At 43.6% G+C, this 22,745-nt stretch overlaps 1 protein-coding gene across 1 annotated transcript; it reads right to left on the bottom strand.

The window, feature by feature from the left end:
• Positions 1 to 2,512: 2,512 nt before the first annotated feature.
• Positions 2,513 to 22,427, bottom strand: sgip1b (SH3GL interacting endocytic adaptor 1b; the record flags this gene model as incomplete). The annotated part of the gene is made up of 23 exons (XM_083991334.1): positions 2,513 to 2,808; positions 2,928 to 3,092; positions 3,415 to 3,479; positions 3,727 to 3,929; positions 4,013 to 4,145; positions 4,342 to 4,497; positions 5,728 to 5,839; positions 6,163 to 6,219; positions 6,382 to 6,532; positions 6,656 to 6,777; positions 9,067 to 9,909; positions 10,486 to 10,560; positions 10,664 to 10,734; positions 10,869 to 10,932; positions 11,049 to 11,073; positions 11,846 to 11,889; positions 12,502 to 12,508; positions 13,070 to 13,242; positions 13,949 to 14,009; positions 14,293 to 14,349; positions 14,706 to 14,751; positions 15,237 to 15,300; positions 22,418 to 22,427. 23 exons carry the CDS (start codon positions 22,425 to 22,427, stop codon positions 2,786 to 2,788), a joined length of 2,727 nt encoding a protein of 908 aa, XP_083847460.1. The 3' UTR covers positions 2,513 to 2,785.
• Between the last annotated feature and the right edge of the window lie 318 nt (positions 22,428 to 22,745).

A 22,745-nucleotide genomic window follows, 5' to 3' on the forward strand; every position in this document is an offset into this window, starting at 1 on the left:
TTAAGTGAAGGCAGAAAGTCTCCTCTCATTGCACAATTACACAATAACACGTTTCATGACCTTACTGAAATGGATAAATTGGTATTGCTTTGATAAGACTGGTGATGGACAAATGCAGATTTCATGCGGCACCAATTGAAGTAATTAGTCAACAGTATTTTTTTTTTGTTTTTTGTTTGTACAAGAAACCCACATGTAAAACAATAGATGAAGAGAGTGGTGGTGTTGTTACATAGAACCTAATGCATTATGAGTGCTGACATCAATAAACCAAGAGACAATCACAGACACATCCATATGCCCAGAGAAATATTTGAAACATAGCTTTTTTATGTACACTTTTTACACTTAAATCTTTAAATATTGCTATTAGAAAATGATAAAACATTTATTCAACACGGTGGAAAAGGAGGAAAATAAAACAGGGACATGAATAGTGCCGTTTTCTTGATAGGCGTATCCTTTGATTACACTGAGATGTCCCCAATAATCCTCATCAAGACCTCCATCGAACGTCACAGTCATAGGAACTGGCCATGTTTTTAAGCAGCATCGAAGGCAACTCCTACAATCGTCAGCCCAGGTCCCTCTTTATTTCTCCTGAATCTTAAAGCTCCTTTTCTCCACCCTATGGCACTCACATCTGGCTCTGTATGTATATAACACTTTAAAGCCCTTTCAATCGCACATTCTGTGACAACATGAGACAACAGAATAATTTACCCCAGTGAAAAGTAGCAGCTTCTGTTCTTCACACATGTATGGCCTTGTTGTTGCATCGTCTGACCAATCACAAACACCACAACAGCCCTGCGATGGGAGGAAGTCCATGCATCTCAGCATTGTACTTGCCCATAGTGTGATGTTTTTGTTCTTTGGCAAGTCAAACGAGCAGTTCTGTGTTTACATGAGCCATCAGAGGTTGTGTTTACGGCAGCATGTAATGCACGCAAGCATGGCATTATAAATGTACTTCAATCCTGAGCACAGGAAATTGTGTTTTCTAGCACATAAATGACCTATGTGTAGGATTAAAATACTTATTCTAGCAAACAATAATGTATTTTGTGCTCAATAAAACTACGTTCGTTCTGGTGTGATTCAGTTGGTGAGTTTGTAGGATTTTCCCTTGGTTTGGTTTTCTTTCCCACAGAGAAAAATTCAAGTGAACCAAAATGCGTCATGGGAAAGTTCACTATTGGTCATGTCAGGCTGGAGCAGGGAACTAAACACAGGAATTACAACATAAGATTTAGTTTAGTTTTGTGTCTAGTCTAAGGGCTGCTAGGACTATCCATTACCGGGAAAGATAAACACTGAGACTAATTGCATCACATCATTAGCCTACCTCATTGTGATTAGCGACTGCAGGATCCATACTTAATAAACATTTTTGAACTTCTATGATAGTTTGTACCAACTTGTTAGCAATGCAGCCTAGATTTTTGGCCAGGATGCTAGTTAACTTCTGCAGAAGCTAACTAAGCTAACCAAACTACTTTCAGTTAACTTAAAGTTGCAATAACAGAGTTTTGACCACCTCAGGGCAGTGGACTGACATTTGGTTACTTTCAAAGTGAAATTGGTGAACAAGTTGGCTAACAGAGGATACAGTTGTAGCAACTTTAGCAATATGGACTCGTTGGACTTGTTATGGACTACTTTTTCTGAGGGAACTCCTCTAGCATGTAAATGTTACACTGCATTCAACAGAAAGCTGCTAACTTTGTTTGCTGTTGAAGAGTACAACGCAACTGCCTGCTATGGACCAAAAATGTTTAGCTTATCATTATTTAAGTGACCATTCACTGTGGAGATGACAGCAAACAAGCATATTCATTTAGCACAGAGCAGCTTTGTTTGCTTTTTAAAATATTATCTTTCCTGATGGTAATTTCTTTACAGAAAATCATTTATAATGTATTATACATTTTTTTTGCAAATATAATTTTCCTTTGCTCAAAATGTCCCATAATGCAATGAGGATTGAGGCACAGATATAACTCCATTTGAAAAGCACCTTAAGATTTAGTGTGCTGATGTTTGCCCAGTGCTGCGGGTCATTTTGAACTGTGAACTGACCAATCACCTCTAATCACAAGACTGATTGATGGGCTGTGACATGTCCTGGACTCAGCTAAACAGAAATAATAATAATAAAAATAAAAAAAACTGCTCAGACGATGATAAAGACTGGTCACACATGGTGGAGAAACAAAATCTGATTTGAGATGGCAGTGTTTAAATCAGATATTACCATGTAACCTATAACTTATTACAACATAACTGCAAAGCAATCCCTTACTGCTCCTTTTTTTCTACATTTTCCTTTCTTTTCCACCTTGTTTAGGATTCTTTAATATTATATAATCTATTCACATTATCTTTTACAGTGCATTTGCAAAGACAACCAGTTAGACTGAAATGAATAAGGCTGGATCACTGTATGAATCCACAATGATGTTAAAAGAACAAAGAATCAGGGTTTCCCTATATTTTACTCCATGTAAGCCCATAGGTTTCCAAGTGCACAAAACTAATGATTTGTATTACCTTGCATAAACTCAGCAGCAGTCAGGCTACTGAATATGATGTAATTAATTCAAATATCATGTATGTGTATGTGTGTGTTTGTGTGTTATGGTCTCTTACTCTGTTTAAGCTCAACCATTAAATCTAACAGATGCTAAAGATAAAGTTTCAAATGCACACAGCATGGGATGGATCCATTGTCTTCACAGTCAAAAGCCACTGATTCTCTTGGTTCCCTTCCCAAACAGGTCCGCTAATTATCCGCTAAATATTTCCCTGTGAAGCAAAATCAAATGTCATGTCAGTGGGTTAACAATGAGTCGTCCGTATCCACATACTGTAAAGACAGTCAACCACAAATAGGTCACACACAGATTTCTGACACGTAAACTGACCTGCAGCAAATCTCTTCTTGACCAGCGATAGCCGATAGCCAGTGCCAACCAGCTGGATGTCGCACCCCGACAGTGTGCTTCCCTCACTGGTAAACTGGACCGCTAGCTGGGAGGGTTTACAAGGACCTTCGGTCATCTGGAACCGGCCCAGGAGAGCCCCTACTCCTGCAGGACACAGGCAGCTGTAGGTCAAGTGCTCTACTTGATGAAGCAAGAAAATAAATGTACATTTTGTAGAAGACAAGTCAAGATATCGATCGTGGATTTTCTAAAAATGTTGTTCAAGAGTTGGCGGCTTGTCCAGATGAGTGGCGCACAGGGGGCAACTAAACCAACTCAAATCACAAACCTCCAGTCTTACTGCAAAGAGTTTCCTTCTGTGGCTGAGATTTTAATTTTTAAAGTTCAGTGACATGAAGGGAGAATATGATGATACTGATTGTTTCATGAGAGGTTCTTATAATAATATGTGAAAAAAAACACCCACCTCCATTTTCAGATCTATGAGAGAGGCTTGAAATCTTCCATTGTATCGTCTGCTGCTCTGGATTCCTTGAGGGGAAAATAAATGTGCGTTAAATGCGTTAAGCTCTAGCAAATACATCAGGTGTAGGTTATTAGTCCATGCTAATTAAGAAAAATAATCATCTTTCTGGGCATTGAGACAGCAGTTACATAAGATTTACACCATACAGACAAAAACAATGTATGTCTATAGCTCCTGGGGGCAAGAAATTGTACTAGATTGGCCTTCACCTCCTGACATGTCCAACCTGGCCTAAATATAAGCAGTACCCACCAGGTGGCAGGCGGGATCATGGCCTGGAGCTTGGCTATGCCTCCATCCACAGGTACGGTGAACTGGATGTTGTGTAGTGGCACAGGGGCAGGCATGGCCTCTGTGTTGTACTTGTAATCTATTCTAAGGTCCGTGTTGGTGGCATCGCCTCGCCAGCTCAACGCCAGGTTCAGAGGGGTGGACTGGATCCCGTCTGCAGACACCTAGGACACACAGAAACACCTGGTAGTGAGAGAGAAGCGTATAGGGTAGACACAAGAGACGGACACAGCAGATTGATATTTACCTGATATTTGATCATATCCACGTTGTAGTACGTTGCCTGAGGCTTCTGCTCAGCCACTTTCTTCAGATGGCTAATCAAGTTTGGCATATTTACCCAGAACTCCTTGGTGTCTGCACTGTCTGTTGTGGAATCACTAAGGGGTGAGAGGTACAAGATCAAAATCGATACCAACTCTATAAATAACGCCTCATTTTTAACAACACAATGACCAATTGTTCTTTATCGACAGATTTTCACAGCTGACTCTATCTTCTTCTGAAGATACATCCTGACTATTGTTTGTATATATTTCTGTGCAAGTTAGTCTTTTTTATTATCCATTGTCCTACCAGCACAGCAGCTGTGGGTTGGGGAGGACCTGATCCAGTCGGCTGTAGTTGCTGATGCTAAAAGTGAGGATGGGTTGAGATGGGTGGCTTGCAAAATGCCTGGTTATGCCTGCAGGGAAGGACAGCACCATCTCCCCTGTGATCCTCACAACACATCTGGGACAGAGGGAGAGAAGCCGCAGAACTCAGACATCACACTGAACAAGAATCTACACCAGCATCCATTTCCATGTTTTTCCATATTCCATGTTGTAAACCATTTTCTTTGACTGTACACAACATCTTTGCAGAACATGCGCTTCAACTGGGAGCAGCAAAGTCTGGTAGCTCTGAGTTTTTACTCAACCTTTGCTTTTTTTGTTGTTGTGTTTTTGTCGTATTTTGTCAACTACTGATGGATACTTCTGTGTGGAGAGGAGATTATTCGGCAGAGGAGCTTCTTTCACTGAAAATGAAAGTCTGGAGGACGCCACCTTGTTCCAGCTGAGACGAAGAAGTGCTTTTCGTGGTTGGTGTGCTGGTGGTTAAAGGCCTGGAAGTGGAGAGGAACTGGGGCCTTTCTGCTGTCAATCATCATGGGAAATATCAACTCTCTGTCCGTCAAGAACAATGAGTCGGAGATATTGGTGAATGCTCAGAAATCATAACAATCCTTGTGTACATCCAAAAAACGGCTACTGCTGAAGTTCTCCATGAAGTCGTTTGCTAGGATACAGGCCAAACATCCTGAGGCACTTTAATCATGTTTCCCTGATGGACTCACTGAGGGATGTGGTAGAGAGATGCCCTCGAAGATGGTGGAGGCCATTCTGAACAACTGGGATCATCCACTGCATGGCACCTTGATGGAGCAGGAAAGCAGCGGTGGTGGACGGCTCCTCTCTCTTCGCTGCAGGACGAAGAAAGAAGATCCTCTGTACCTACTGCCATCAGGCTTTTTTATTCTTCTGCAAATGGTCGATGAGCTGACAGACGAATGAATTTCCCTTTAGGGATTAATAAAGTAATTTGTATCCGTATTCTTTTGCACTTCTGCCCATCCTGGATGAGGGATCCCTCCTCTGTTGCCCCCCTTGGGGTTTCTCCTGTTTTTTCCCTGTCAAGAGTTTTCTCAGAAGATTTTCCTCAGTTAATTTAAGGATCTAAGGGCAGAGGAACTTGTTATGATGCTATGTAAAGCCCTTTGAGACAAAATAAACCTGCCTTGCCTTTAGTATCAAAGGTTGTGATGCAAATTGCATGTGTAGCTACCTGAAAAGTATCCACTTTGTTAGTCATTAAAAACAGAGATAAATGTTTCTTTTCTTGCCTTTCACATTATTAGCAGCATTTCATGATACAAGTGCTTCACTTTTGACGCATGATAAAAGCATAAACAAGCCATACTTGCTGGGATCAGCGCCTTTAAAGTAGGCATTGATGGTTTCTGTGAAGGCAGCTGCCACTGGGAGAGTGTCCTGTGGACCCATGGTGAGTGGACTGGGACCTCTGGAGCATCCTGAAGAACACACACACGAAAAATTCACAAATTTAAATATGAAACCACATTTACTCTCCTGGGTTGTCCCCTGTTTGCTCAGACGTTCAGCCATGGGTTACACGCAGAAGACAGGGGAGTACTAAACAGACAAAAGCAAAATTGAACCCTTCATTTTCAATGAGGTTGCTGGGTGAGAGAGCAGGACATGGGACGGGGTGCGCAGCGGTAATTTTGGCTCCTATTCTGAACATGAGCGTGGACAGGACCACAGCTGGACACAGAGCATGGTGCTTTTGGTACATGCACTGGTGGGACTACAGCAGCGTCGTGGCTCGACTCACCTTCAAAAGCTAAATAAAACCTGCCGTGGTCAAACCATACCAGAGGCTGTGAGGCCTCTGAGGGAGCAGAGACATGAGGGGGAGAGAATAATGGACAGGGACAGGACCATGAGGCAAGGACACAATGATGAGCAACAGACAATGTGGACTCAGACTGAGATGTGACACGTGAAAAAAAAAAACAAAAAAAAAAAACAAGAAGAATTGTTGGTAATGTACCTGTAGCAGCCATGTTAAGATCTCTCCCTAATGTTGGAGTGGACGCTGCACTCTGCGAGGTAATGGAGGAGATGGAAGAAGAGCTTTCTGCCCGGGCCAGGGGGGCGAAGGGCGGGGGGCTGCCTGAAACTGGTGGGCTGAACGGCCGAGTCTGGAGACAACACATACGCTGTGAATCTGCTGTCTGTGAGACTCGTACAGAATCATCCGAACACCAGAATAAAAATGTCAAAGGCAAAGACAGAGAAACGAGAGGAGGATGCTCCACACGTACCAGGTCTGTGATTGGTTTTCCCGGAGGCAGCTTTGGTCGCGAGGACGGTCGAGGAGGAGGAGGTGGAGGGACGGGGCTGCCTCGAGACTGAGGCGTGGCAGGACGAGCTGGAGACGAGGGGCCTGCAGCACACACCAGTGTCTGTGGTTAGCGCTGCCATCAGGTCACACTGAGGGTTTTTTTTTAATTCAACAACAACAATACTACTTGTGTCGTACTCACAGAGTGACAAACTGAAGTTGTCAGCAAAATTGTAGACTGTGAAAATTCAATTTGCATTCATCAGCTCAAGAAAAGCTCTGTTTGACTGTCTGAACAGCTGTGATACAGGTCCCCTGTCCCTCATCAAACTCATCAAATACACAATCCAGCAACTCCAAAACACTCTCATGGACAAGTTGTCACCTGCACATTCACCACGCTATGAAATAATCATGTAACATTACAAAGACAGAGTTGTTTTTGAGGCAAATGCGTTGCCGAAACTACATTCCAGACACGGCTGCTGGGCGGAGTGAGTCAAAAGCGCAAGTAGTTCCGAGTATTTGCTTCATGTGTCGTAATGTTACATTATTATACACGATTATTTCATAGTGTGGTGAATGTGCAGGTCACAACTTCTGCACGAGAGCATTTTGGAGTTGTTGGACTGTGTATTTGATGAGTGTGATGAGGGACAGGGGACCTGTACCGTTCACCACCATTGTGTTCGCTGAGCAGCTCACGCCTCTGCGCCGCAGATCTCAAAACAACATGCACCAATAATGGGCTTTATGCACAGCTCCAGTACTTCCTGAAATAAGCCAGCTCCTTTATTTCCTGTCTTACATTATTGGACCAACTGATTAATCCAGGTGTGTCTGACCATTGTTGTGAGGTCAGACACACCTGGATTAATCAGTTGGTCCAATAATGTAAAACAGGAAATAAACGAGCTGGCTTATTTCAGGAAGTACTGGAGCTGTGCATAAAGCCCATTAAAGGTAATAATGAACCTACTGCTATGACTCTAGGGGTTATGGCAATAGGAGAATTTGCCAAAAATGTTGAACTATCCCTTTAAGACCAACACACACTGCCACCAAACAGTCGCTACATAGCCACCATTATTTTCAGTGTACAACCCCACACCAGCAGCAGCTTGGCTCTTAACACCACTTGTGTATTTCCAGCTTTTCCACCCTCTCTTTTTTTCAGAGAAAAGCCTGTTGTGTATTTCCCAGCTCTTCGTCAGTGTCTTTTGTGTGTGAGAAACGGCTGTGAAGAGGATACTTGGTGAGGTCGAGAAATATATGGAGCTATATGACCCACATTTGTGTTATTACGAAGACAATGGCAAAAAAAAAAAAAAAAAAGATGAGGTGAGCCTGGTGAGTCACAGCTCTGGAGCTTCAGCTCCTCAAGTGTGAAATCAAGTTAAGGTTTAAACTTGATTCCTTTATGGACTAAGAGCTGGAAAGAAACACTCATGTTAACTCGTGCTAATCAGATCAGACCAGCTCCATCTGATGATACTGCTTTGTTACAGCATCAAGTCTGCTGTCTGTTCACCATGGGAGGATGAGGAGCTGCCAACTGCTCTGAGGGCATGGTCTAACCTTTTGTCTTGTAAACACAACCATGGCTGAAGTGACCATTATCACCACCACCTGCTCCCAGCGTTAAACTACGTCCATATGAGACGTTTAACTCAAAGGAGCATCTGTCACTGTTGTGAAACTGGCTTCAAGATTCCTACATCATAACACCGAGTCAGTTCAGTCAGAATAGTATTTCATATCCATGTTGTTGAATTTAGATAAAATTCAGTTTATATTTACTAAAAAACGTAATATTGTGGTTATTACTATTATTATTTATAATACAAATATGACTTGTGATTTATATTGCCTTGCTGTATGTTAATGTTTTAATATTGTTGATGTTTAATTATTTATTGACCCTTGATGCACTTTATGTTTTTAACTATTTAATTGTTTTGCTGCTACAGGAAACTGCCAAACGAAAATGTGTTGTATATGCTCTTATGCAATAACTAAACTGAACTGAACTAAACTAAACTAAACTAAACTAAACTAAACTAAACTAAACTAAACTAAACTAAACTAAACTGAACTGAACTGAACTGAACTGAACTGAACTGAACTGAACTGAACTGAACAGCAATCTTAAAAAGATGCCTGCTGCTCATGAGTGTTGATGATTTTTTCGAAGCTGGATCAGGTTCCATTTAACACAGAACAAAATGTAAATGCATTTCAGGTATCTCTGTGGGATTTTTGGTGGCACTGAAGGCATCATCGCTCTCACCTTCAAACTTTGCCCTCTGCCAACAAAGTTTATGTCCAGTATTTCAACAGCATAATAGGTCATTACAAACATTTAGAAAGAGAGAAGAGCAGAGTACTCACTGCTGCCTGAATACGGCCCTGGGGAAGACATAATAGACCTGTAGGTGGTTGGAGGGAGAGGAGGGGGCGTCCCCCTGAAGCTGGGTGTCAACTCTCTGGGCGAGCCCACCAGGTCTGGGATGTCATCTCTCAGGTATGCACCCTCGGGAGTCCTCTTTCCTCCTGTGCCCCCCAGGACCAGAGGAGAAGTGACTCCTGGCCGAGGGGACCTCCGCTCGGCCGGCAGAGGGGGCACGGGGCTGATGGGGGCCGGGGAGGAGCAGTACTCCACAAACTGCAGGACCTCTTCGTCGAGCCCTTCGTCGTCGAGGCAGATCGGGGGCGAGTTAGAGGGAGAGAAGTCAGGGGGCAGCGGCGGGGCCGGCTCATCCGGAGGCGGGGGTCCGAACACGATGGAGGGGGGCGAGTCAGGGGGCGAGAAGGGAGGAGGAGACCCGGGGGAAAAAGGTGGGGGTGAAGGCGGGGGCTCGTTGGGCGGCGGTCCCGGGGAGAGGCACGGGGTGGAGGGGGTGGACAGGGGCGTGTCGGGGGGAGGAGAGTCCGGCGGAGGAGGGGGAGCGGGTTCATCCGGCGGCGGGGGGCGGTCTTCCATGAAAGTGACCCATCTGGGCGACACGATCTCCTCGCTGGCGCGGGGGCTGTCGAAGGGGCCGAACACGTCGTCCAGTTCGGGGCCCGGGGAGCCGCGGTAAGAGGCGGGGGACAGGACGTTCAGGTAGATGGGGGCGGAGCTGCGACCTCCTCTCCCATTGGGCAGATCGGCTACGGTGGCTCCGGTGGAGTCCGAGGGATATCCGTAATGACTTCTGGATGGAATGTTTTTTGGAGGAAGCGGAGGAGGAGCTGCAATAGGGGTGGGAGAATTTTTATTTTTATTTAATTTATTTTTTTAATATTTTGCAATGTGCATTTGTTCGCCTTTTTTACAAAAAGAGAGTCCAGGTTTTGAAAAGGGTTTAAGTTCACTTTATAATGGAGTATGTTAATGTATAGGCTCCTACAGTGTTTGTGTGCAGATAAATGTTAAAATGTAGCTGTTTACCTCAGCCTATATCTCATTTTGTCAGAAATATTTCAGAAGCCTGTTTTTTCTATACTCTTTTATTTTTGCCTCTTTTATGCAGTCCAGGCTTTTGAGAAGAGAGTAAACATATATAGTATTGCTGCTGAAAACTGACTTACATGTGATGTGTATTTTTTGGGGAAATATGGTTCCTGGAATAGTCTGTAGACAATCATAATCATTCAACTGTTTCACTGTTGTTAAAAATGCAGACTAAAAATCGAGAAAATCGACAATATCGTAGAATCGCAATTTAAATCGAATCGGCATCCAAAAAAACGTAGAAGAATCGAATCGGGAGAAAAGCATATCGTCCCAGCCCTAAGCTGCAACCAAGACGATGGGACTGAACTCACCTCCTGTTGGGAAACTTCTGCTCAGCGGTGATTCTGACCGCGGTCTTGATTCTCCCCATATGTCAGCAGGAACCACTGTGAACCAGGAGCGACACAGAAACAATCAGCGCCAGTGTCGCCGCTTTAAACGCTACTGTCTCAATCATATAGAGTTATTCACTAGTGATGAGGGACAGACCGTCATATCTGGCATATTTGGTCTCTGACGGCAGCCCGAAGAAGGCAGGGACGTTCTGTGAGAACCTGTCACTGAGGAAGGACAAAGACAACAACAAACTTTGACTGGTTGAAAATTAAATGGCCACATTCTTCAGTTTTTTTTCCTAAAGATTACTTCCTGTATCATATGGGAGGGGATATTTAGTTTGTGAGCAGTCACAGACCTCGGCATCTCCGGGGCAGGACTTGGAGTAGGGGTGGAGCGCCGGGGTCTGGCAATCTCTTCACCTGAGAGACACATAAAAACCTGTTGCTGGTCTTGTATTTGACCAAATGTCTACAGGAAAATACACAATTACATTATAAAACGATTGAAAAGACAGTGTTAAAACTGATATACTTACAGGACAAATTTCTTTTTATCAGCCCCTGTAAAAGAAAGAATCCACGACAAAGGACATATTAAGGATACAGACGATGAGAGAGTGGAAGAATTTGAATGTGTGATCTTTAAGACACATCCATCCTGAGTCATTTTATTCTTCTATTTAATGCTTTGTTATTGTTTCTGATCAAACAGGGTGTTACAGACAGTGCAGACATTTCAAATACTGTTCATGAACTTTTTAATTGCCCTAAGAGAAATCTTTGGTAACCCTTTAATTTACAGGTCGTTAATTACGTGATAATGTCAAGAAATAGTCAAGAACTAAGAATTAATTGCATCATAATGTCTAGAAATAGTCTATAGAATAAAGGTCAATTTCATAGTAATGTCGAGAAATATAGCCAAGAAATAACGATTGATTGCGTAGAAATAGCCCAGAAATAACGGTCAATTGCAAGGACTTGGTGGAGAAAAATTCTGGCCTTTCCCAAAAAAAACAAAGCATGTGTAATCTTTTGCCTTCATGAAAAACATGACATTACTATGAAATTGACCATTATTTGTAGGCTATTTCTTGACATTACTACGCAATTAATTGTTATTTCTTGACATTATCACATAATTAACGGCCTGTAAATTAAAGGTTTACCAAATCTTTCCAAAACTCTGCTCTACATTGTCTAAGATGTATTTTTTCTTTTAGACTGCTGAGTGTATCCTGTTCAATCCTGCACTGCACATGGTAAAAAAACAGGTCTGGCTGTTTCAGGCTGTCTGCTCCCTAACAGCCAGCAGATGGAGCGATCAACTCACCGGGCTGCGTCTCTGAGACCAGCAAAAAGGAAGAGAGAACAGACCTGGGTCAGAGAGTGAGTGACAAATCAGTCAAATGGACACCAACTTAAACTGCACACACCGCACCTCTTTACTTTCACCGCAAAGCCTCGATAATGCAACATGAGCCATAACACCCCGGAGATTATGAGGATGGTTCCAGCATCACCTACGACCGGCACACACACATACACACACATACACACACACACACACACAGAGCTGCATGCTGAAAGTAGCAGGTCGCTCTGTGTGTAAGCTCCACTGAGACCAACTCAGTAGGTTTCGGAGCTTACTGTGTGAGTGTGTGTGTGTGTATGTGTGTGTGTGTGTTATGATAACTGTGCATTATGTAACACAGCCAGTGCTTTGCTAGACAGGTTCAAGTAAAGCTGTAGCTGAACAGGGAAAAAAAACAAAAAAACTTAAGTAACAGAAAAAGAAGTGATTTATTTTAAGGCCTAAGACGGTCACAAACACTGAGGGTTAGACAGCATGCAGGGAAAGGCGAATCCATAAAAACAACTAAGTTAGTGGTGGGAACACTTTGTAGAGCATTCTCATTAAGTACGTTCATGCTACGCAGTGTTTTTATGGTGATACAAAGATGAAAAGGTGTGGCAGGCTTACCGGACTTCTCCTCTACAAGACCACAGCAGATATGTGAAGAGAGAAAAAAGACAAACACAGAAGGAGAGTTGAGGAGATGTGAGACACATCAACACAGAGCTGGCCCAAGGCATAAGCGAACTAAGCACCTGCTTGGGGCCCCGTGACCATTGGGGGGCCCCCAAAGGGCAAGTAATTTTTGTAGTAGTGCGTAACTTCTGTCGACCCTTGGATAATTTCTTAAATGCATTGTCTGTTGGTTTATTTTGTTACTTTTAGTCGACCTAGGTGACATTCAGTATCCCAGTACTATATCAATTTAAATACTAAATGTAAATCAACCGCAGGCTGCACTTTTAGCTGAATTTGGTGCCATTTCAGAATAAAAACCATAGATGGGTAAAAACCTGCCAGGATATAATGATTCATAATGACAGATTAGAAAAATAGTATTACTGGCAGTAATAGAGGGTACCAAAATAAAGATTTTGCTTAGGGCCCCATGGAGGCTTGGGCCGGCCCTGCATCAACAGCTACTAAAAGATATAAAACTGCAGTGTGTGTGGGGAGGGGGTGCTGATCAGCAGCGCTCACCAGTGATGGAGAGAGTGCCAGGCCTCCCACTGAGGCTTTTAGCTCGTCCATAGATGGAGGGACACACTTGGCACTGTCCGCCACCAGCGGCTTGATCTTAATTTTGAACTTTCTCTTGCTGTCCTCGTCGTCTTCTGAGTCGCTGGAGGAGAAAAAGTGCTTTCCTTTGGAAGCTGGTGAGGGCCCGTCAAGGACAAAGCAGAATAAGTACATGTTAAACAAGAGATGGAAACTAATTCAATCCTCTGCGGCATTTGAGGTTGGAATAACCCTTTTAAAATAATGTGAATTTGTCAGTGTTTGTGAGCAGAGCAGCTCTGCAGCACAGGAGTGAGACAGACGTCCTCTCTGTGTCTCCATCTGCTGCTAACTGACATTGTCTCAGCTAAATCCTGCTGCACAGGGGGAAGTCTCCCTGGAGCCGACTCTCTATGTATCCAATTCAGACATACAGCTGCAGACACGTGCTGGAGCAAAAAACTTAAAATACCACTGAACTGCAGGTCATTTCTTAATGAGAACTGTGGCTCAGTCCGTTCATTAGCTATAGCGCTTATCCATGCAGGGTCGTAGCGGTGGGGGGGTGGTGGGGGCCAGTTCCCCAGCTGACACTGGGCGAGGGTGTGGTTCAGGCAGCACAGGACCGTGGCTCAGTGACAAACTAAATGTAATGTGTCTCTCGCCGGCTGCCCTCTTTTCTTTTTTCTTTCTGGCCACTGCAGGGACACACATGTGATGAGGCGGGAGAGGGAGAGGCTATTGATTTGGCCTATTTAATGCTGAGGAACACTCATCCAATAAGTCACTCAGCCAAACAGGTCAATAGTTTGTGCAGGAGAAGAGTCCCAAGACATGCTGCCAGCATCTTCACTTAAAGGATATCATCGGCCTCGTCCCCGGGCCGGAGGCTGAACCCCTCCTCGTCCACGTCGGGAGAGGCCTGCAGGGGAGAGAGAAGAGTGACAGTCGTTTCTAGTCCATCAAACATTGGAACAGAGGCGCAGCTAAGAGATTTCCCTCCGACCAGCTCTGCATATGGACGTGGATCAGATTTCACAAATGTCTTGCCTGAGACAGCGAGCTTCCTGCTGACTCACAGCTATCACTCTATTTACTCAGTCATCTTAAACCTAGCATCACATGATACTCATCGCAACAGCACACATACATTTCACACGAAAAGCTGCAGAGTCAAAAACAAGGGATAGGCTGTGCATGCTCACATATCTGTCCCAGTCGATCTCTCCATAGAAACCATTGGGAGCCCCGTTGGCCTTTTTCTATCAGGAGGAAAACCAGACAAATTTAACATTTATGTCAACAAGCAATATCAATTATTAAAGATAGAGTCTGATTGTTACAGCTCAGGTTTTGTCTGATTGGTACACAAATGTAAATACTGATATGAGACCGCATTAAAATCACTATAAATAAATGGTGAACACTGAGTTTCAAGATTGAATCAGTTCCACTGGAATAAAAGGAAGTAACATTTGTTGTAACACAATGCTGGTCAATGGTGAGAGTCAATTGACACTTTAACATGTTATCACTACTGTATTTGGATCATTTCCTTTGTTAAATGGTCTTTCCAAATCCTGAAGAAAAAAAGAAGTAGAAAAAAAAATCGACATACACTTCCTTTCTTTCCACTTCCGCTCCCTTCTTTGTCAGGTGAGCTCCTGTTAGAGAGGACAAGAGGAGAGGTCACTGTTTTCAGTTATCGCCCAGTTCACACTTCTCACACAACACTTTTCCAAAACCTTACTTCGAGAGACATACTATGTACATGCTTCTACAAAAAACACCTCCTTTTTTTTTATTTACAAAAGAAGGTTGAATCTCAAATGTTATGTCAACTATTTGTGCTCAAGAACCTCGGCTCTGATCTTCAATGAACTCATCAAAGAATGAGAAAGGAAATAGACCCAACAATCAAAATTCTGTATCAGTCATTCAGCATTTTAAGAATTGAATACACAGTCCTATTAAATGAGGTTTTCAAACAGATTTTTCACAGTTGGGATTGTTAAGACCATGCATATTAATTGTGTTGTGTGTGTGTGTGTGTGTGTGTGTGTGTGTGTGTGTGTGTGTGTGTGTGTGTGCGCGTGCGTGCGTGCGTGCGTGCGTGCGTGCGTGCGTGCGTGCGTCTGAATTAACCCACGTTGTGTCTGTATCCTTGTCTTTCTTTCGTAAACCCAGGGCTTTCCTGGTTCGGTTTTTCAGTCCTGTAAAAGTGAATGAGAAGGAGAACAACAATGTAACTGAGTTAACGTCTTCATATGCTTCATATGAAAGTAACTGCATGGTCATTAAAATGCACTTAAATGCAAAATAACACAGGCAGGTACCAGGCTGATGCACAGTGAACCTATCCTTGAGGATACACAGAAAACAGAGCAAACTCAGAGCACTGACATGAATCAACGCATCAATTTGAGTCACAGACATTGTGTCATCTGGAGAGAGCCTCCACATCAAACGAAGCAACCCAGTGCAATCCCCTTAAGTGTCCCCTCCCTGACTACACACAGAGGAAAGGAAACACAAGATTGATCAATTCGTCCACTTCATTAGTGAGATTCGACAAAGAGCAGGGAGAGATCTACTTCAACGGCCCGTCAGCCAAAATGGACGCCAACGCCCCTGCAGCGCTGTTGGCAACTCACAACGCTGAAATCAAGACAACTGGGAAAACAAACAAAGAAACACAATTCGGCGTGTGCAGAAACTAAAAGTTTCTTGTAGAGGTTAAAACTTTCATAAAAACTTAAGCAGGATAGCAGACTGACAGATATCACACCATGAACTCTGGAAGCTAACGTCAACGTGCTAACATGCCCACATTGCTAACATACTGATGAGTATGCTGCGCTCAGGACAAGTTGGAACTTGGATTTTTCCGAACTCCGACTTGAAAAAGTGCAATCAAATGGCCCCTCAAGTCGGAGACCTACCCCAACTTCTCCAAGCATCAGTTGTCGACGTCACACGACAAGCTGTACCTGGGCAGAACCAGGGAGCATGATGTCAGTCCACTTCCCATTTCTCCGACCATACATTTCTATATTTTTGCTCCCATTAGTCCGACTTCCCATTTCTCCGACAACCCAAAAGTCCGACTTCCCATTTCTCCGACCACACATTTCTATATTTTTGCGTCCATTAGTCCGACCTCCCATTTCCTCGATTTAAATATTCCCGGTGTTCCGACTCCCAGTAATTACAACAGTGTATTAGCCCGACTAATCCGGCCCAGAAGCAGGATAGGAGAACATATTGACTGAGATATCAACTGTATTTTGACGGCGCCACAGTCTAGTCAAAAGCGCGTAGATGGTCCGGCTCCTGTTAATGCATTTTTCATGTTTTAAGACATGTGTAACAAACACAAAGTCTTGGCATCCGAAGCAGGAGATGCGTGAACGGGAAGCAGACTGTTGTGGTTTTCAATCACACACTCCCAACGCCGCTTGTTGAAAATGTAATCCAGGAAAAAAGGCTTACAAACATGGACCAAAACGGCTCCATAATATGCACAAAAATCCAAGAGAAACTAAAGTTAACAAAAAAATTTACTAAACAGCAGCAAGGTCAAAATTGGTGTTTTACGCATGCCTCTGTGTGTCTGGCACACACATCTTGGAGCTCTCCCACGTTGGTTTGTGGATGAAAGCTGCAAGTGCTATGCATCGCTATATTCTGGGGTTCATAGTCGAAATTCTGGGTGGTCGGATTTAGTCATGGTCGGAATATAGGGATTATTTTGGTCGGAGCACCGGGCAATCGGCCCAATGGGCGTAGAAAAGTCGGATTAATGAGTAGTCGGAGAGATGCATGGGTGGACGGACTTTTGGGCGGTCGGACGGGAACTGCCCATTGGTCCGACCTCCCATTGGTTCGACCTCCCGTTACTCCGACAAAATCAACTACAAGTCGGACCAATAGGAGGTCGAACCAATGGGTGGTCCCGTTAGTTCGAACTGTCATCGCTACTTTCTGACAAGCTCTTCCATTGATAGGAGCATGCAGCTTTCTCTCTCTCTCTCTCTCTGTGAGACAGAGCAAAATAACGAGAATTACTGAAAGAGAGAGAGCTCTCAGAAACACACAGAAACGCACATCACACACACACGCGGCCCAGAAAGGAGCCAGATCATGTCAGACCGCGCACAACCATCATAAATGCTGATCAAGATGTGTAAACCGATAATCAAAGCCCCCCCTCCCAGAGTACAGAGTAAAAGAAATACACTCCCCCCCCCCCCCCCCCCTCGAGTGTGGCTGAACCTGGCCGGCTTGAGCTAACTTCACGGGCGCGAGCCTGCTGCAGCCGCCACTCTTGTTTGTTTTGCACATGATCCGTTTGATCCCAGAAAGGAAAAAAGGATCAATGCGCAGCCTCCGTTTCCTTTCTGATTGCGTCCATCTGTCTGTTCGGAGTGGGAGGGAGAGAGAGAGAACCCAATCCACCTGTCTGTATACCTGTCTGTAATGTAAGTTTGATTTGATATGAATGTCAAGGTTTAATTATGGACACTAATGAGCGCGCAGCAGTGTGTAAAAGTCGTGCGTAATGACAGCTCCTCGTTGGTGAAACACAATAAACTGCACCTCTTCTTCCACGTGTGTCTTATTGACAGGTGGAGCCTATATGAATAATTATATAAATGCATAGTGAACGGTAAAAATGGAGAGTTGGACTAATGCTAATAACTAGTCCAGTTCGAACTAATGACGACCTCCCATTAGTTCGAACTCTCATTACTCCGATTGTCGGACCAATGGGAGTTCGAACCAATGGGAGGTCGGACTAATGGGAGGTCGGACCAGTGCCATGGACCCGGTCGGACCGATGTATGCTCCCCACAGAACCACACCGTCAACGGTAAAACATCAATTAAATGCATTTAAATGCCAAAATATATTAAAATGTTCTTTTTAAAATTGTTTTTGTGCCCTTTGTAATGTTTTTATGCCTGACGTGAAGCACTTTGAATGCAAAGTTTGTTCTGGTCCACCATGTTTTTGGTTATTCTGACCTGGTGCGTCTCTAACGTTATAGTCAGAACTCTTCAACTGGGAAATATCCCAGTTCCGACATTTGTTATGTTAGCTTTTGTGTTACCAAGCTAACATTAGCCAGTTAGCATAACACAAAGAGCACAGCAAGGTGGAGCGACGTTCACACAAGTTTGTGCTGGCAAACACTCCACAGCATAGCTATTGTTCATCTTCTGGGGAATATGAACATTTTTATTGTAAATCTTCAAACAGCTCTCTCGCGATACACAATCGGATTGCCAATCGGATTGGCACAAGCCTACAGTAGCAGAGACGCAATCTGCTCAGCAAACACAATGGAGGTGAACGGTCCTGGTCCACTGTCCCTCATCAAGCTCATCCACAATCCAACAACGCCAAAATGCTCTTGTGGACAAGTTGTGACCTGAGCGTTTTGGAGTTGTTGGATTGTGTATTTGATGAGTTTGATGAGGGGCAGGGGACCAGGACTGTTCACCTCCATTGTGTTTGCAGAGCAGCTCGCATCTCTGCCCCGCGGATCTGAAAACAACATGCACCGATAATTAAAGGTAATGAACCTATCCCTATGACTATAGGAATTATGGCCATAGGCGAATTTGCCAAAATGTTGAACTATCCCTTAAAGATAGTAGGCTATGTCTTAACCAGTGTTTAAATTGTGATGGATAAACATATAAAAAATGACCCGCTTTTCTCAGGTGGTCAAAGGCACTTTGATCTAATTTACAGTAACATGCTCTGAACGTTAACACTTCATAACAGACAGATATTAGATAAAATGGCAGATGCCACATAAACAAATACAAACCATTAATGGTAAATGGAATCACAGAAGATTTTTTTCAGATTTATTGGCCGTGCTGCATGTTTTTCAGCAAACAGACAACTGACAGGTTTACATAACAGTGTTTTAGACGACCAGCAAGCACAGTAGATTCTCACATTCATACTAGAGCAACAGGGACACGTGATGGACAGTTGGGTGGATGAACATTTTGTGCTTTTCAGTGGCAGCTCGGTTTCTACGTTCATCATCTCTTTTTGCAATCTGTGGGCTGTGTTTTAAACTGAGAAAGACATTTCACATTTATGTGTATTTTTTTTATACATGGTCCTGTCCTAAATGTTGTTGCATATTATTAATGCTTACTCCAAAATGATCTGATCTGGCCTCAAAGTCAATACACCTGGATTTTGTGAGTAAATGTGAAGGCAGTGCACTGTGGCTCCTTCACTTGGGAGGAAGCTCTCCTGGGTAGTGAAGGACATGTCGGGGCCTGTAGCTATCTTGGCTGCTCAATAGCAGATAACACATTATTCCTGCATCATAACTCCTGATCAATGGAGATAGCTCTGTATGATGATCCCTGTGTCCACTCCCAACCTGCACATGTCCTGTGTGATGAGGACTAAGAAAAGAGAATCAATCTTGACATTGTTACGAAACAGACATGCTATAACTATATGATATTCACCTAAGCAGCACAAGCAGCTTCAGACTTTTTCTTTTATTAATCACTGACTGCATGGCGGTGTGGATCATGTTGTGCATCAGAGGACCACTTATCACTTTTGTTTTTGTAACCCATTTGCAAAGTTTGCCCGAGGAGCACTCTAAAACACTCATTAAACAGATGGATCATGGTAATTATGTAATTAGCATTAGCTGTAAATATAGTTGAGTTTGGTTACAGAAACAGAGGATTTTCAGATTTAATATTGTGAAATACCTTTATAAGGACCAGAGTGGTTATTTCACATTTTATCCCTGCATTAAAAAAACATTACTGCTGTACAATCAGTATAACATAACAACATGCACCACCAGCCTTTTCATTCAACTTCATAAATAGGGTTTAAAATAGGACACAATATCAGGTTTCATTACACAATTATAATACTATTGTGATATAGCCTACAGATTACTTTAAATAATTATAGTAATGATTGTGTGATAATGATCAGCAAAGTCGATCTTTTTTGTCTGTTGTGTTTATATATATATATATCATATATGATGCAGGAAGGTGGAGAGGGTCCACTACTGTAACTAAACAGAAAGTGTGAATAAAAATATAAATGGATAGTGAAAAGAAATAATAATAATGTGAAATAAGTTCATGATATCTATGTTATTAACCCTATTTGCTTTTTCCTTCTTTTTAAAAAAAATGTTTGTACAACAGGTGCCTGCCCTGGACTGAATTTCTAACTCTTTACAAACCCGTTTCTCTGTTTGGTAAATGTTCTGATGTCTCTGACAACAGAACATTTTAGGCTCAACATCCAGTCTTTAAACAGAAACTTTAAATTTAAAGAATCTAAAATTAGGAAAACTTCACGCCTGCACACTGACTTGGACCACATTCTGGTCTCCCCCATAGCCTTGGATGTATAACTGTAATCTCTTCTATCACACACAACTTTGCTATTTAAAAAGAAAATCTTAACCAAAGGTCAGTTTTCTGTTTTTCACATTTTCAGCTGCTCCTTGTGCTTTTTTGTGGCTGAGGATGTGAGGATGCAGCTGGACGCTCTAGGAGACACTGAGTAGCTTTTAGCTGCATCCGCTTCTTCTTTGGACAAGTGTGCCACAGTTTTGTGTAAATTCCTAAAACAGCCAGATGTCGACGCTGCCCGTCAGCTGTGCAACGGTGTGACAATTACACTATTCTTTACACACCTAACACTTGCTACAGTAACAGCAAGTGAAATGAAGAATAAAGACAGGAGCAGTGGAACCAAGGTCAGGTCCAATTAGTTTTGAACAATGTGCAGGACATAGCACTGATACACTTTAAATGTACCTCAGTTAGTGAGCTTTGACTGCTCTTTAAAGGACCACCAGGAAATACGAGTTCCTCTGTGGCATCTGTAAGTGCAGATTTTATTCTCTGTATCGTTGCACTAACCTTTTCTAAACTGACAACGTGAAACTGGGCAAGTATTACGTATCTTACCTCAACTCTGAGCATCTACTGACTGAACTTCTTCTTTGGGAGCTGGCAAACCAACAAATGGCACATTGCCTCCACCTACTGCTCCTTTGTACCAGTGAACACGGCTGGTTTATCCCTTAACTCTGTCCTTCTCTGAGATGTACAGTCCCTCCACCCACTCCACTCCATTCGGCTTCCAAGCATGGTCAGATGATCCAGTACACACTCTGTGTAAATGTTCACAAGATGGTCCCAAATGTTGGAGAGTGGATTTTCATACACTCTTGGCATTCACAACACCGTCAAGAGGAATTAACTCAGTCTAACACCTTGTTGCAAGCTCTGGAAAATCATTAATACCGTCCTTCAGGTGTAAAGTTCAGTTTGAAAAAGGATCATTTGGACAAAGACGGTGTCAAACCCTGTGATTCTGCCTTTAATGATATGGATAAACCTATGTATATGCTGCATCAGCAACAGGGTGATCACTGCTGCACATGTGCTACAGCCATGTTCGAGACCAAACAACATGCACTGATTGTCACTAACTCCACCTGACAGCCTCTCTGCTGGGTAATTAGCAATGCACGTGTAGCTAACGAAGGCTACGATAAGCATGTGACATCTGTGTTGAGTGTGGATTTCTTCGAGCTGAGCACAATATGATGGCAGGCTGGCTGCAGGCCTTTTTGCTAATAATAGCCACCTTCCATTACCACGTTGGCATTAATGGATGGTAGAGGCCCAGCAACTGTCATGCAGGGTTATATCTATGATTTAGCTATTTTATTGTGGTTTTACAGTGCACTTCTCTGCGTTCCAACAATGCCAGCTGTGGTGTAGGGTCTTTTATGCAACCTTACTGCTACACAGTGAATGGTCTGAGGATCACTTGTCCTATTGACATGGTAGAAACAGCAGCAGGGCTATGAATGAGTGCAGCGTACTCAGATTTCTCCTCAACTAAAATAAGCATTTAGAAGACACAGGATGAAGATAGACCAAAACAGAGCTATAATCTGCACACACACACAGAGAGAGACATGCACAGTCACAATTATAAACTCACACAAACACAGCAGGACATCAGCAAGATAGCAGACCCACACTGATGTGAATGTCAGGTCCTCCTGCCTCACACAAGCATCTCACATTATCTCTATAATCAGTCACAACCTCACACACACACAACACAACACAGCGGTCACACTGGTCATGGTTATGGCTTAGTTGCTCCAGAGGTCCACTACACTACAGACTCGACAGATCAGGGCCCAGCAGGACACGGGAGGGCAGGAGGAGGACGCAGGGGCAGAAAACATGGCAAATGACGGAGGAGCAGCAGCAGCACACCACTCACCTTGCATCATGGTTGCAGATTTTCATCCTACGTTGCCCTCCGGTGTGCAGGCAAGCAGAGATGGAGGAATCCGCTCGGTCAGAGGATGCCTGGGCAGGGCATAGCTAATTCTGCTCACAGCTTCCCCCCTTGCTAAAAGCACGATGTTGATTCTCCTCCACCTCACCCACACACACCCCCCACGGGCCCGAGCCCCCCCCCCCAAAACACCCGCACCGGTGAGGTGAGGCGGGGTGGGGGCAGAGCTGAGCGGCAGCAGCGGCGGCGGCGGCGGAGGAGGAGGACACGGTGAGAAGAAGAAGATAGACCCGAAGGAATATGCAGCAGA

Source organism: Trachurus trachurus (genome assembly GCF_905171665.1).
Source record: "Trachurus trachurus genome assembly, chromosome: 17".
Classification (NCBI taxonomy): domain Eukaryota; kingdom Metazoa; phylum Chordata; class Actinopteri; order Carangiformes; family Carangidae; genus Trachurus; species Trachurus trachurus.